Raw genomic sequence first — 15,364 nt, 5'->3', positions numbered from 1 at the left:
TCCTTGCCTTCGACGGAGGGTGTATTCAACCCCGAACAATTTATCCTTGATTACTAGTCTTTTGTTAATCCTGCTATTAAGTGCAGTTAGCCGAATACCACAACAGTGACACAAACATATATGAGGTCAGTCTTCTCCAGCCAGGCCAGAATCAAGCCCTTTCAATGGTTTTTACTCTAGGCCTTTGGGCAAGAATCATGGCTCAAGAGCACAAAGATAAAAATTTCAGTTTGTGTACCAGGATGATGAGGTATATGCAAATGCAAAAATCCCTGAAATTCCCCTCTGTTTATACAGCACCAGTGCCAATTTGTATAAACAGTCACAATGGTACTTTTGTCTGTGTTAGGGAAAGGTTTTTCGCAGCCCAAACAGCTGCTTTGAGTTTTAAAGAATAATTGCTTCTGGCTTTCTTGTTTATACAAGAAGCAGCAGCTTCAAGTTTACTAGCTAACAGAAACAATAACACTAGATCACTCTCTACACAAGTCTGTTTTTAATGAATTCTCTTACCAATCTATCCTCCTGAATCTGGCTAGGCAGGCAGCCACTGATAGAAACAAGCAACTTAACTTTTTTAAGACAGTTACTTTATTGTTCAATGATGTTTTCTTCATTACCATCCTGGTCCTTTTCTGTCAGACACATAGCAAACTGGAGCTTTCTACAAACCTAATTCAAAGTAGGTGGACAAAAAAAATGAGAGATACTGAACTCTAACAGTGCAATAAATGCCCTTTCACTTACATTTCAAAGTTATATACCTCAATGAAATTGTATATAATAGCTAGAAAGAGTCACATACAATTAAAAAGGAAAAAAGAACCCTTTACGCTTGTAGTGCAGAAAGAGCTACTTGTTAATAAAAATGCATCAAATGCAAATTTCTGCATTCAAAATTGGGAATCAGTTGTGAAACACTAAGAGTAATTTGTTCATTAGGAATTTTTCCAATGGCAAAATTAGTTGTCAAAATAAAATACCTGAGGAAATAAAGGGTTGTCCATTAAGAAAATAACAAAGAATAGACAAACATCATCACTCGGAATGGGCTAAACATAGCTGATCCTGCATTCCAGTGCCAGGAAGGAACTGTTAAGCCCAAGTTCTCTTCAAGTGCTAAGAACATCAACAAGGAAGCTTTTGCCCACACATCACTCATTAGAGTTAAATCTGTTCTTGTAACCCTTTTTGGGTAAAATTTTGGGGGGAAAGTCATTCTATGCCTACTAACCTAAAAATAACCATGAAAATAATTTAAAATGTCAAATGGCTTTCCGACACACTCTGTAAGAAAGGAACATGCAATGTTTAAGTATTGCATACAACAATAACAGTTGTATCTTTCCTCTGTATTTACCTCTCTATGGACAAGTACTTGTGGTGATATTCCTACTCCTCAGTTATTGCCATAGCATTTACTGACTTTCAGAGATAGGAAAGCACCATTAAAATTTGCTTGCAGTTTGTAGCCTTCTGCAGAGAGTTACAAATCTAACAATTTAAGGATCTGAATACTGAGATTACAGAAAGAGCTCCTTCCCTTCAGAAGAGGAAGGAATCCTAGTAAGTTATAGATGACAATTCCAGACAAGTGGGATTCTGCTCTTCAAGGCAGATTTGTGAGTATATCAAAAGTTCTGCACGTGTAAGATTCACTGACTTGAGTAAAGCTGTCTTCAGGGTGTTTTAGCTGTACCAGTAGCTTAAAAACATAATACCTAGTACATTTATCATCACCTCCTGAAGGAGTACAAGGCTAAATATGTCAGAGAGAAACTACGGGAGGAAAAATGTAAGAAAAATAAGGTACTGTCTTGAGGCTTTTCTTCCTTTCCTATTTCTATATGAAATTTCACATCTGAAATCAAATTGCAAGCGTGTAATTTTGCAAATTTACAAATCCTTAAAGCATAAACAGAAAACCAAAAGGATTAGAATTTAATACGTTGACATTTAAGTTCCAGGTTTTAATGCCTTGTGATATATGTACAGCATATTTACATGGTTAGATCTTTGGGGAAGCAAGTGTAATCAGTTTTAACTCATCTGTGCTTCAAAATACTGCTAATGAAAATTTACATCACAATTTTCAATCATGGGGAAATGCAAGTTAGAAAAACTGGAGACAAGAAAATACCTAAAAATAGATCCCTAAAATAAAGAATTTAATCAAAATGGCCTCTTTTCTCTTTGATATAGAACTTTAGAATTATCTATTTCAGTGTGTTTCTCTTCAGTGTCACTCCTCCATTAGCACTACAGGTATATAACAACTTCTAGATAAAACTAGGATAATGCAGTTAAAATCCAAATTGGATATAACACCCAAAATTGTGTCTTTCAAGTAAAAAAAGAAACAATTCTGAAACTCAAGTACTGTTTTGACTTTAAATGTATTTTTAAGATCCAGCTAAATCAGTATTTCTGCACATTTATTTTTGTTTACACCAGTACTTCAGTTACTAATAAAGGTGTTGCAACTAAGATGACTCATCCACACAGAAAACAGCATAAGGGCAGGAAAAAGGAAGAAAAGAGGAGAGGGACTCAATAAGTGACACAAACAGAGCTTTAGTGTCACAGTACCGTAGTTTAAGAGCCTGGAAAACAACTGCATCAGCACCCATATCCATGTATCCTGATTCCCTCTAAGTAAGAGTAATGTAACAAACACCACCATTCCATAGAGACCTTTCCTCCTCCTCTTTCTTGCTTACAAATTTGGGATCCTTTCCAAAGGATTTCCTGTGAGGGTAACATTTGCTGGGGTGTTTGTCTTTCACTCATTTTAATTGTGCATCTTTGTTGATAGCATCAGGCCATTGTTGAATACAAGCATTTGTTTTTAAACATATTTCAAAGAACACTTGCATGCTACAGCTTACAAAGTTTTACAGTTAAGAATGGGCTGCCATGGGACACTGTTAAACAGCCCAGAGATAGAGCAAATCCATGATGGGAAAATGAAGAGAAATAGAATCCCTAGAGGTGCATCTTATAACTAATATTTTGCAGCACTTTGGAAAACACAGACCATGTTACAAACATTACAGTTAAATACAAATAGAAACGTTTGACTACTTCCAAGCATTGAAGAGGCTTCCTCATGTGGACAAATTATGCATCACTCTTGCCTTCTTAACCTGCAAGCTACGGTATTTACTGAACAAAACAAGGGGAAAACCAGAATAATCACCAAATTGTTGTCATGTCATCTGGACCAGAATACCTTCAGGTCTCCCATTCATTATAGGAGAGTTAGTAGGTACAGTAATTTCCAATACTAAAACAGCCACGTAGCCCACATTCTCTAGTGTATGTTTTCAGCATTGGTGAGGTACTGGAACAGGTTGCCCAGAGAAATTGTAGGTGCCCCATCCCTGTAAGTGTTCAAGGCCAGGTTGGATGGAGCTCTGAGAAACCTGATCTAGTGAAAGGTGTCCCTGTCCATGGCAGGGGGGGTGGAACTAGATGATCTTTAAGATCATCAGTGTAGGATCCATGATCCTACATTAGCTCAGCACCCTGTTTCTCAGCATAGTTAGCAATCCAGGTGTATCACCAAACCAACAACATGGCTGTATAGCTTTTCAGACTCAGAAAACCAACAGCATTCAGTACCACCCTGCATCCTCCTTCAATACCAGTCTATACCCTCCATACTGCCATTTTCATTAGTTAAAGAGCAATTTGTGGTATGGCAGAGATGGAAGGAACAACTTTCGGATAGCAAAATACGAGAATCAATTCTCCAATACACTTCAACAGGGATCCATTTTTGGATGCTTTTGGCTACTTCTAGCTCTGCTGCCAAGTACATGTTTTTCATCAATAAAATACCAATTCACCTAAGATGGAGGTCAATATCATTAAACTATTATTAATAATCAGGCAACAGCCATACATAAGCAAGTATTCTACAGAGAAAGATTGACATGTCTGTTACAACAAATATAAGGCAAGTCATTCTTAGCATTGATAAAGACTCTTCAGAGTAGAATTTTTTCCAAGAGTTGAAAGAAATTACAGATATTAATTTCTACTGACTATTCTAAAAGCAAGGAGTACAGCTATGGTCCTGGAAACCTTTTGCTCTGACAGTAAGTAAGTTAAAAGGTCAAATATTGAACACGTTTTTTAAAGAGTGATTTAGTCACTGATCAAAACTACAGCTAGCCAACCCCTAAAAGAGAAACAACACTAGCCAGAATTTAAAAATTGGAATGCTTTTGAGAACTGCTCCATGACCTCAGATTCTATGACAGCATAAGTATGTGTGGATAGGATACATTAGTATGGGTGGATAGGAACAATCTCAACACTGCTGTCAGTCCAAGCATTCTTCAGCAGACTTAATTCTAGCTCTCTTTTCATAAATTAACAGATTTCCCCAATGTATTAAACAGTTTAACATCAAGAAATTACATCATCCAAGCTTAAAACTCTTTCATACATTTCTTCGAAATAAAGCTTTAAAGCAAAATCTTTAAATACATATAAAAGGTTGGTTGCCTGGACACCTGTAGAGCGAAGTCATATACACCAGCCCAGCCCACTAGAAGGAACTTTTGCCCTCCAGTTCTAAATGTGTTCATCACCTCCTTTTGATCTGATCAGCTGAACACAACTGTGTGCTTTACAACCTGGGCCGAACCAGTCATCCATTTCCCCCATTTGCACAACATAAAACACATTATTTGCATTAGCCTTCTTATGTCTTTGTTTGCAGCAGAACTAGTCCCGTGTTTCCACAGAACATTTCCTCCACTCCCCAGTTTTATGCTGTCACTGGATCTTGATCTTATCAAATGTGTGTAAACTAGTTTATTCTGGTACACAGTTTATTATGCTAGCAATGGAATCTGTATTTTCTCCAAACCAGAAGCTATTTCAGTACTGTATTTTATTTTCAATAGCATTTTCAAAATCTTAGTTTTTCACACCCATGGTTACAAAGAAGCTCGGTATCATGTGTCTTTGAAAATGTTATCACTTACAAAACACACAAATTCACAGATATGAGACACTCGGATATAAACTAATCCAAGGCTGAGCTGGAGCAAACATACAATTAAAATTAACTTAAGAGTAATGTATTTCAGTCCTTAAGAAGCGAGGCAATGCCTGTACACTTGTCGTCTAGTATCTAAACGTCACTCATCTAGTATGCAAATCTTAGGACTGCCAAATTAGATATTCAAAGGGTGTTTCTTTGATAGCATGCAGCCCTTTTACATATGTGATTTTCATGCTGGCTTCGTTCATGTGCTGTTCTAGTAGATCATTTCTCTTAAGCCAGCAACAGCCTTATGGCAGTATTGCATGGGTGGAAAAGGTATTTTCTTTCTTTACACAGTACTTTAAAAATAAAGAACGAGTATTACAATTATGTTTTATTATTTTGGAACTGTAATTCATTAACAGATTACTAGAGCTTTAACAAAAAGCCAGGTCTTCTTTGCTCTGCCCTGTACTTGGCCAGTCAAGCTAATTGTCATTCAGGTAGCACTACTCCTATAATAAAACAAAAACAAGTATCTATCCACACTGATCTGACTACCTCTAACAACTATACTCACATGGATAAGGGAGTGAAAAAAATCCCCAAACCAAAACATTCAAGCCAGCCCTAATTTACCATTAAGGTTGAAAAATCACAACATTCAAAAATTAAAATGAAGACAGTTGCATAGCTGACCCTGTATTTAGGCATTTTACAGCTGAACTCAGTCATACTACCTTTCAGGAAACTTCATCACAAACAGCTCTGAAGATGAATCATGATTACCTGGTTTAAAAAACTGTAGAAGCCCTGAGCCCCCCCTGCACAAGCATAGTACACCTTCCAGAATTCAGAATGGAGGTGTGTGACTTTAAACTCCTTCTTCCCAAAGGACAACACTACACACAAGTAAATGGACAGCAAATTCTCACGTCTGGCATCTTAGGCTAATTCAGTCATCCTTGCTTTAGAGTAGTCTGGTCATCCTTGCTGATACAGCAAAAACAATGAGAAGAGGACTGCTCACAGTGCAAGCAGTTAAATGACCACAGACAACTGCATTTTACTATTGTCACTGTTCTTTATATTCTGGAGATCATCCATCATTATCTCTCTGAAATTTGCTTGACTGATGATGCTCTGATCTATTTGGTAGCATCATAGCATTTTCTCAAGATAAGCAAGATTTTTTTCCCCAAACTGGAACTTCAATCCATATTCACACTCAATCCACACGGAAGAATATGAGGAGAGATGTTCTTCATTCCACAATAAGTAAAGCTTCTAATAGCTGCAGGAAGTCAGGATTAAAAAGTAACATGATTTTTAGGGAACTATCTTTGATTCTTGACAGGGAGACAATCTATTTTGTAAGTTATCTAAAAACTATCACCGGATCGGTCTGGATTTCATTATAACAGAAATTTAAGATTCTCAAAAGACTGCTTGTGTGTTCAAGCAATCTGCAGAAAGCACCTCTAAGTAGACTTTTCTTTTGCTGCACACGGAAAACTTCACATCTATTACTGTATGCTCTGGCAGTTTTTATTTTAGCAGTACAGAAAAACTGCATTTAGGTTACACTCAGCACAATTCAGCAAAAACCCATCCTTCAATTCTGTGTCATCTTCAATACTAAAAGACAGATGCATCTGTATTTTAATAAGACATGGGGTCTTCCCCTTTTTGCACTGAGTCCTGACAATTTGAAAAACGTGGTAAATGCCTTAACTACATTTCAACTCAAAAAATTGTATATACACCAATACTTTAGGAAAAAAAAAACCAGGAGAATCATAACTAGGCTTCATTTTTTTCCCCAGAGAATAGTCTTTATGCATGTTCAAGCAATGTGCTAGTATTGACATAACAAAGGTTGTCATTTGCTAGTATTGATAGCATTCCAGATGCTAAACTAACTTCCCTATCTAAAAACTCCACCTTCAACTTTTAAAACCATAATGAAAATGCAGTATAAATCAATCTGACAAAAGGATTAATTATGGGAGCCCAACGAGGAAGTGTTTTGGAATACCACTAGTTTTAAAAGCCATTTACAGTTAAAATGTGACCAAATAATTGCTTTATACAAATGACACTTCATATGGAAAGCCAAATAAATTGTAACAGCTTGTTTTTTCTTGCCATTATTCTTAGGTGAATTTATTATAAGTTACTAGAAGACACGCATAGTGCATGCCAGATGAGAACTCTGTATTTATAGCACACTAAGTCAGTCAGCAAACACAATCTACTAAAAATATCCCCAATGGTATGCAGCACACCCACCCTTTAGGGACACTTCACAGGCTGTGGTGGTCTGATTTTTAGACAGAGCAGACAAGCAAAAAGAAAACACCCAGGTAGGTCAGTTCCTAAAGACAACTAAGAGTAAGAGTCAAATCCCACACAACACTTGGTATTCTGTTTGGCAGGCAGTCAGACACCCTAAGCCCTATGAGATTTTCCTACGTGCTTCCTGATCTCTCTAGGTCAATACTATTCAATTTCCACGCAGAAAATAGAAGCATGTCCTGAGTGAAAGTGAGAACCAGCCTCATTCTTTCTATGGCTTACACTCCCATTTTTGCAAGCATCAGGAATTTGAAGCCTACCAAACAACAGACATCAAAGAGATCTGGATACACACCGAGACATCCTTATGAAAGTCATAATGATCATTTACAAAGGAAAGGTGGCTTTGGGAACACAGGCACTTGTTTAGGGATTATATAATCCCAGATAACAGACAGTAAAAACACTTTCCTAGATGCTTAAGAAGTGCTGTTCTGGTTTTACTCAGGTAATTGTGATTTTATACATATTGTTTTCTTTTGATTGGTAAGATGCATGTCTTTAAAGATATTTCACAATAAAAACTAAGAGCTTTCAAAGGTTTCTCACTTTCTTTTCATGGGTTAAACATCTACAAGAAAAGCACACTCTGCTACCAAAGTAAATGAACACAATCTGTAGAAATTACCACACGTCTCTCCTGAAACCAATTAAGCTATTAACGGGCAGCACACACACAGTAGAAAATATTTTAAAAAAATATAAGATAGGTTGTATGCAAGTAGCAGAGAAAACCTACCCAAAAATCTCCATAACGTTATTCAAAACTTAAAAGTTTCCTGCAAGAATAAGACAGCAAATCAAGAACATTTGCATGATCAAGTTTTCCATGAACAGCTGGCAAGAACAGGAGAGGAGAACTTACCCAAACAGATGTGTAGGCAATGTGTTCTAAAAATAGTTTTGAATTTCTAGCAGTGACAAACGGCTTTCTTTATAAGACAAAGAAATTACTTGGGAGGTTGTTGGAGACTAGTCTGCAATTATGTGACAAAACATGAAGAGAGACACCCTGACAGAATATCTGGGCAAGATAGGTATTCAGAAGACATTAAAGAGGAAGGCCTTTGTTTGAACTGGCACTGCAAAGGCTCAATCAGGTATTATCACTGCCTTGATAGCCAAAAGAAATATTTATATACGCCATTACAATTAGGTAGTTTCCTTTTCTTCAGATGGTTAACTATTTACATTTCTCCCACAAATGCAGTGTTGGTATTTTTTATTATTTGGCTTCTTCTAACCCCTTCCGTTTACCATGAAGGAAGAGAAAAAAAAGAAGCCCTTCAAAGAGCCTCTATCATACACCTCAGTCTTTACTTCACTGCCCCAGGCTCCTTATCACAGAGACCTGTCTCCAACTGAAAGAAATGAAAGATGGCTCCCAGGGGCTTCAGGAGCACTACTAGAAGCTCCAAACAGTTCTTTCAGCTCACTTTGTCCAAACACTTAACATTTGAGACTAAAAGCACTCTCTAGACTGAGCTGGAGGAGGCAGTTGGTGGTTTTGGAACATTTGCTACTTTTTCTTGTCCCCTTTTTAGGAGGGTTTACACCTTTGCTGCCAGCCAGGAACTGTATGCTACACACTGAATGCATGCAGAACAGAAGAGCCCACTAAACACAGGAACAGTGAGACCCTGAAAAGGAATTGGATTCCTCAAACCCTTTTGTCCCAACAGCTCTTCTGAAGCCCCTTATCAATAGACTTATCCTTGGACTGCCTTCCTAGCACATTGGATTTTTCAGTCTGTGTTTTGGTTAAGGGGATGTTAATGCATTTCCAGAATCTCCCATATCTTCAGAGACTGCAAAACTGACTCCTGTCTCTCCTCTGGAGTCAACTCATTGCTATAACTAATAGAAAATGAGGCACACATCTATCTCTTCCCTCTCCAGCTATGTGGTTGGAAAGTTATGTGTATGCATACAGACATGTTTGTATTTCTCTCAACTTTCAGACTGGTCTCCATTTTAACCTTCTGCAATCAGCACACTTCAGCCAGCCTCTAATTCTTCCAAAGTGGACAAACATGGATATGATTGTGTTTCACTGGCACAGTCAAGTGAATAGAAACAAGTCAAAACACCAAAGCAGAGACAGCTCCTTCACTTTTACTGTTTTACACCTTGTAAGACCTATGAAGTACGACAGCAAAACTATCTGAAAATGCACATGGGATTTTTTTTGTGTTCACAACAGCAAATAGAAATGTAATCATACCTTTAAAAAAGGGCAGAATTTGTTATAGCTTTCATTAGACTAAATCTTTACACTCTTTCCTCATTCTGAATGGCTAGGAAGCAATTTAGAGAAATACATCAAAGATTCACTGGCTTTCCTCAAACATAAAAAAAATTCCAACTGCCAGGAAGATACATCTAGTGGTACCAAGACATACAGGCTGAAACTACAATAGCAAGTTTCACTGCTTCTAACGTGATTCACATGGACAGGATATCCCAACAGTCTCACTGCAAGGCTGGCTTCACAGCACTTCTCCCAGTTCAGGGGGTGAAAACCTCAGAGCTATTCCAACTCCTTTGGCTGGTAACATGGGAGCAGCATTGAAGTTTGAATTGTTTAAAAGTTTCGTGATTTCTCAGAGCAACAGTACTTGTGTCATACTGGAAGAGAAGGGCAAGAAAGTGAGCAAAAGATAGTCATACTCTCCAAAAAAAGGTGTGGGAAAAATGAGAACCTCAAGAACATATCCAAATGCATCATATAACTAAACAGATCTGATGGGAAACCAAACAAGATGTGACTTTCTAGTCAGTTTGAGAGATGTCTAAAAAATTTCTTTTCTGAGAATTCACATCATTCTTCTACTGATACCTGCTTCCTACAATCCAGTTAGGAATTCAGGTTATAACCTGAGGCTTTCATAAACTTTTTTTTATAGAATGAAGAATCGATTCATTAGTTCTACCAGCTATTATTACAAATAGATGCTACTATAACATATCTATAAGTTTCTACCCATACTGTGCAACGTACATTCAGTAGCTAGTGATAAATCCTGCATTGTAAAGTACTTCATAAAAAAATGTCTGATCATTATTTGGCTTAAGAAGTACATAACAAACTTCCTTCTCCTAATAAGAGATGCAACTCTTATGCACATGCAACTTAATCTCCAAATTATTACTACAAATCTTGGCATATGCCTGAAAGCTGTTAACAGTTGTATCTGACAACACTATAGATTTAAAAACCTGTCTATAAATACATGATAAAAAATTGTATATGACTGTATACAACACGATCTGAGATTTTGATAATATTTGTACAGTCTCTGCTCAATCAACTTGAATAAAGAACTGATGTGGAAATTAAAAAACTCAGTGTGAGTTTCTGCTATCTTCAGTTGAATTTTTATATGTTATTCCCTAAGATACTCTTCAGACAAAAAAAGTTTAAAGCCTTTGTTGTATTATAACAACCTTCCCAAGAGCAGCTTTAAATTTGAACACCTAGGCGTTTTCACCAAGAATTCTCCCAGTTATGACCACCCAGAAACAGGAACACAAACACAAAGCAGGTTCTGAGGAGCTGTCAACATTTTAAGTGATGAAGTAACACATCAGCAGTTACCCAAAACAAAAAAAAAATTTAAAAGACCATCCATTTTTAGCTGAACCAATTGCTGCAAGCATCACTGACAAAAACAAGGCATACTGTAAGTACAGCAGTAGCTTTGCTGCAGTGCTGACAGTGTACACACCACTATGTAATGCCTAAAAACACAGTGGAAAAACTAACTGTGGATCTCAGGGTCAACTCTTCTACACACTGTTCATAACAGAAGGTAAGAATATTTACTTTGGGGAAGTCCCATTCACTGAGGAACAGAGAAGGGAAACTACTGGTCAAAATTCCTGATAAGTGTTATCACCTTAAAGGAAGCTGGAACTTGTTACTGTGCTGCAAGAAAGCTCTTGAATGTCACGCACAGGTTTGGCCCCTGCATCTGGGAGTGCCATAAGATCTTAAGGAATTTGGGTCTCACTGTACTTAATGCTCTAAGCCTACTTCAGGCATGCTCACAGCACAAAGCTAAACACACATATATTTGTTTTGTGAGACCAAGGCCCCTAATTCCTGAGTGAATTGAACTCTCCTAGAGATGAGGCATAAAATCACAGAGCAGTATTTACTCCACTGTATGTTGTTCATAAAACTGCACCAGCCTGAGGTCAGACAGGAACATGAGACCTTCACAGTCAGGAAAGGCTTTTATTACTACAGTTCCTATTAAAGGAACATAGACAATAACTGAACGTACTTTCCAATACACTGACATAATTTTTATATTTTCATTCAAATGGCATATTAACAAGCATAGTATGAATTTAAGTATGTTACATCAGAGGGTTAGTATTTATACATTACTTCAGCATGCAAAACAACTCAGTAAAAGTGACAATAGAGTGTAATTTACTAATGGCAAATTAATGACTGTAATTTAACAAATGCAACACCCACGTGTCACTGACTGATGAAGCCAAGCAGTATGCCTAGAAACACACATAGTTGGAGATTCAGTTCAACTTACAGAAGTTATTCTCGTTCTTTTTTATTTTAATTCTCATAGAATTGCTATACAAATCCTCAAAATTAATTTTGGCAGTTTTCAAGATAAAAAGAAATAAGAAGAAACAATTCAGCTAATTTGCAAGTTACAAAACAAGGGAGGGGACTTCAAGCATGCTTATGATACACAAGACAAATGCCAGATACCACACCTAGACAAGCTTGAGCTAGTTACCATTAGGACAAAAACAATGCTTCAAGTTATTTTTCACCATGCTGATGTTACTAATGTATGATCTCCAGCAGGGCTACTTGCTCCAAGCATCCAGTTCTTACAAGGAATCAAGAAAGCACAAAGCATGCAACTAAATAAGGATGGCAACACTGAGTGCGATATGGGGTGATGTATCACTGATATCACAAAATATTTAAATTGAAAAAATGAATAATGTTTCAAGTGAATCCTTTCATAGGTGTTGCAGTGTTATATGATTAAAGAGTTGTTCATCCCAATAAGATATACTGAAATTTTTAACGAAGAAGTAGATTCATGACCATCTTGTGACCGCGTAAGGGCAGTGTATCTTGAAAATTGCTACTCACGCTCTTCACATATAGCACTCCTTATTTATTAGTGAGTAGATAGAGTGTACACCCCTCCTGGCATTCTTCCTGCACTGGTAAAAGCAACAAGCTTTGCATAATTTCAGCCTCTATAGTCTTTAATATAACAGTGTCAAAGATTTGCAAAGGACAAAATACACTGTAGTAGAGCAATTAAAAAATTACTATGTGCCATAGAAAAGATCGAATTCAGAGTTACTTTGAAGAGACCTTCCTGCATCTGAACAAAACTTTCAAGGTTATTGATCCTCATCACATTTACATTTAAACAACTCACTCCTGGCAGCAAGTCAGGTTGTAATATAATGGAGACAAAAAAAGTTTCACCTTTGAGCAACAATTGGCTACACATTCTAATAATTCCCTTTTGCTTAGCCCGAGCTGCACAATGCTCCATGACAGGGGCATCCTTTCATCACCAAGAGAAACGTATGCACCTTATTCCTCCTCAAGCTACCTTGATGGTGTAATGAGCATCCTTCCAACAAAGCACTCCTACTGAGTAGCTTAGTACTATGGTAATAGTTACGTTTAATTTCTAAAGAGAAAATATTACTATAATGGGGTTTGACGGGTTTCTGTTAAGGTTTGACCACTGGGATGAGGCAGTTTTAGAAATAGGAAATAACAGCTATGTGTCTCGAAATCAACACACCAACAAGAGGCGGCAGGTCATACGGCTAAAACCTCACATACCCTGCGAGGGTCAGACCCCAGACAACTCTGCTTTGGCTAAAAACTGTTTGAATTACAGAAGACAAGAAAACCAACCTGCAACAAATAGTATTTACAAACGGATCAACAAGAACACAGAAACATTGGAGTTTTACATTAGCTTCTTCTTCCCCCCCCCCCAAAAAAAAAGCATTTGGGGAAGTTAGTTAGTATTTAGAAAGGTTAAAATAGATGTGCATATATGTGAATTATCAATTCAATGCATCCATTAAAAAATCAACTTGCACATTAACGTTTGACCTATATAAGCAACGACCTTTAGAATAAGCAGTACTGAAAGCAGTCAGCAACTTTGAAAGCAGCTGGCAACTAACCAAGAAGATTTTTAACTTTAAGTTAAAGAACACGGGCAGCAAAATGCTCGTCCTATACAGCCCAATTCATCTCGGTATCGCAGGAGAGACAAAAACCTACTACTTGCTCCACGTTTAATATGCTTCTGAAAGGGCCTCAGCTTCTCGGTTATTTCAGTTTAGCCGAATGTTTCTCATGCCTCGAGAGCACGTGTGCCCATCCTCAAGGCTACAGGGTAGCGGTGCTGCAAGCCTGTACTCCAGTGGCACGAGCAGCTATCCGGCTCAACTCATCTCTTGCGGGGGGAAGGAACAAGGAACAAGGAAACTTATTTTAACTTCTGTTTTTCTTCATTGACTTTCTGAACAGAGAACTCGTAAAGAGGAACAAGCATCAGCCACACGTTAATCAGTACCTAAAGAGGAGTTTGGTCCGATTTTAGAATAAACGGCGGAGACACATGATCCAATTAAATTCTAATTATGTAAGTAGTAGGCACTGATTACAGCTATTAGAGCCTAAAGTCGCCGGCTGGAGACGCTCCGCTTCCTCCCCCGCCGCCAGGCTCGTCTCATTTTTAACTTCCCCCCCCTTCACAGCCCTCCCTACAGACAATAGGAGACGCCGGCCCGAGAGCCCCGTCTCCAAACCCATGCCCCCTCCGGCGGACACCAGCGTGGAGGAGCCGCCGCTCTCCCCCGAGCGATGTCCCGGAGTCCCACCTCGGGGCCGAGAGCCGGGGAAAGACCCCCCACACTCACATCCCACCGCCCGCGCCCCCAGCCCCGCAGCGGCGGCAGAGGCAGCGAAACCCCCCCGCCCGGCCGGCGCCCCTTACCTCCGAACAGGTGCGGCGAGAGGTGCGCGGGCAGCGAGCCGATCACCAGCCGAGGCCCGCCGGAGGAGCTGCCGGAGGAGCCGCCGCCGCCGCCGCCCCCCGCGGGCCGCTCCCGGCCGCCCTCCTCCGGGGTGCTGCTGACCGAGTCCTGCGAGCCGTAGGGGCCGACGCTGTGGAGGATGTTTAGGGCGGACTGCGCCGCCCGGGCGCCAGAGGCCGTGGCCCCCCCCAGGGACCTGCTCCGGGGTGCCGACCCCGCGGCACCCCCCGCCGCCGCCGCTCCTCCGGCCGCCGCCGCGCCGCCCGGAGCGGCGTGAGGCGCCGCCGCCAGGTGCGCGTACCGCCCGCCGGCGCCCGCCGAGCGCCCGCCGGTCCCGTTAGCGCCGCCGCCGCCGCTGCTGCTGCTGCTGGAGGAAGGCAGATCCCCGCCCGAGTACGCCCGGGTGCGGCCATTGGCGGCGGTGGGGCTGCTCTGCTTCGCGCCCATGGTCCCGCCGCCGCCTGGCGCTGCCCGGTGCCCTTCGCCGCCGCCTTCCCCGCGGCGCCGGGGGGTGGTGGCAGTCCGGCCCCGGCGGGGCGATCCGAGGCGCGGGTCGCGCCGGGGAGAGGGGAAAGGGTTCGCCGGGGGAGGGGGACGGGTCGCTCGGTGGGTCGGTGTGGAGAGGGGAGAGCCGCCCGCCGGGATCCGGCTCAGCTGGCGGCCCCGGCGCGGCCGCTGCTGGCGGGTCCGGGGCGCCACCATGAGCTGCTCGGGACGGTGCTGGCTCCCGCCGCGCGGCCTCTTGGCCCCGCCGCCGCCGCTGCTGCTGCTGCTGTGCCCGCCGCCGCCGCGACCTCCGCCGCCATCCTCCTCCGCCGCCGCTGAGCCCTGTGCGGGGCACCGGCGGCAGCAGCGCCGCCGAGGCCGCTCGCTCGCCCGCGGCGCGCCGTGCCCGTGCGAGGGAGGCGGGAGGGGGCGGTCGCCCGGCGCAGCCGC

At 41.0% G+C, this 15,364-nt stretch overlaps 1 protein-coding gene across 2 annotated transcripts in view; it reads right to left on the bottom strand.

The window, feature by feature from the left end:
- Nucleotides 1-15,285, bottom strand: part of ZNRF2 (zinc and ring finger 2) — a 59,904-nt gene extending 44,619 nt beyond the window's left edge. For both annotated transcript variants that reach the window (XR_007904759.1, XM_051789048.1), the window contains exon 1: nt 14,389-15,285. Coding sequence is in view for 1 of the 2 variants with exons in the window: in XM_051789048.1 (XP_051645008.1) it covers nt 14,389-15,130 (742 nt within the window). In the remaining variant the exon portion in view is untranslated. The remainder of the gene's footprint in view (nt 1-14,388) is intronic.
- Between the last annotated feature and the right edge of the window lie 79 nt (nt 15,286-15,364).

Source organism: Manacus candei, unplaced genomic scaffold, assembly GCF_025592945.1.
Source record: "Manacus candei isolate 608988 ecotype Guabito, Panama unplaced genomic scaffold, ASM2559294v1 h1tg000026l, whole genome shotgun sequence".
Lineage (NCBI taxonomy): Eukaryota > Metazoa > Chordata > Aves > Passeriformes > Pipridae > Manacus > Manacus candei.
Note: the sequence above shows the minus strand (reverse complement) of the source record. Positions and strands in the feature narration are given on the sequence as shown.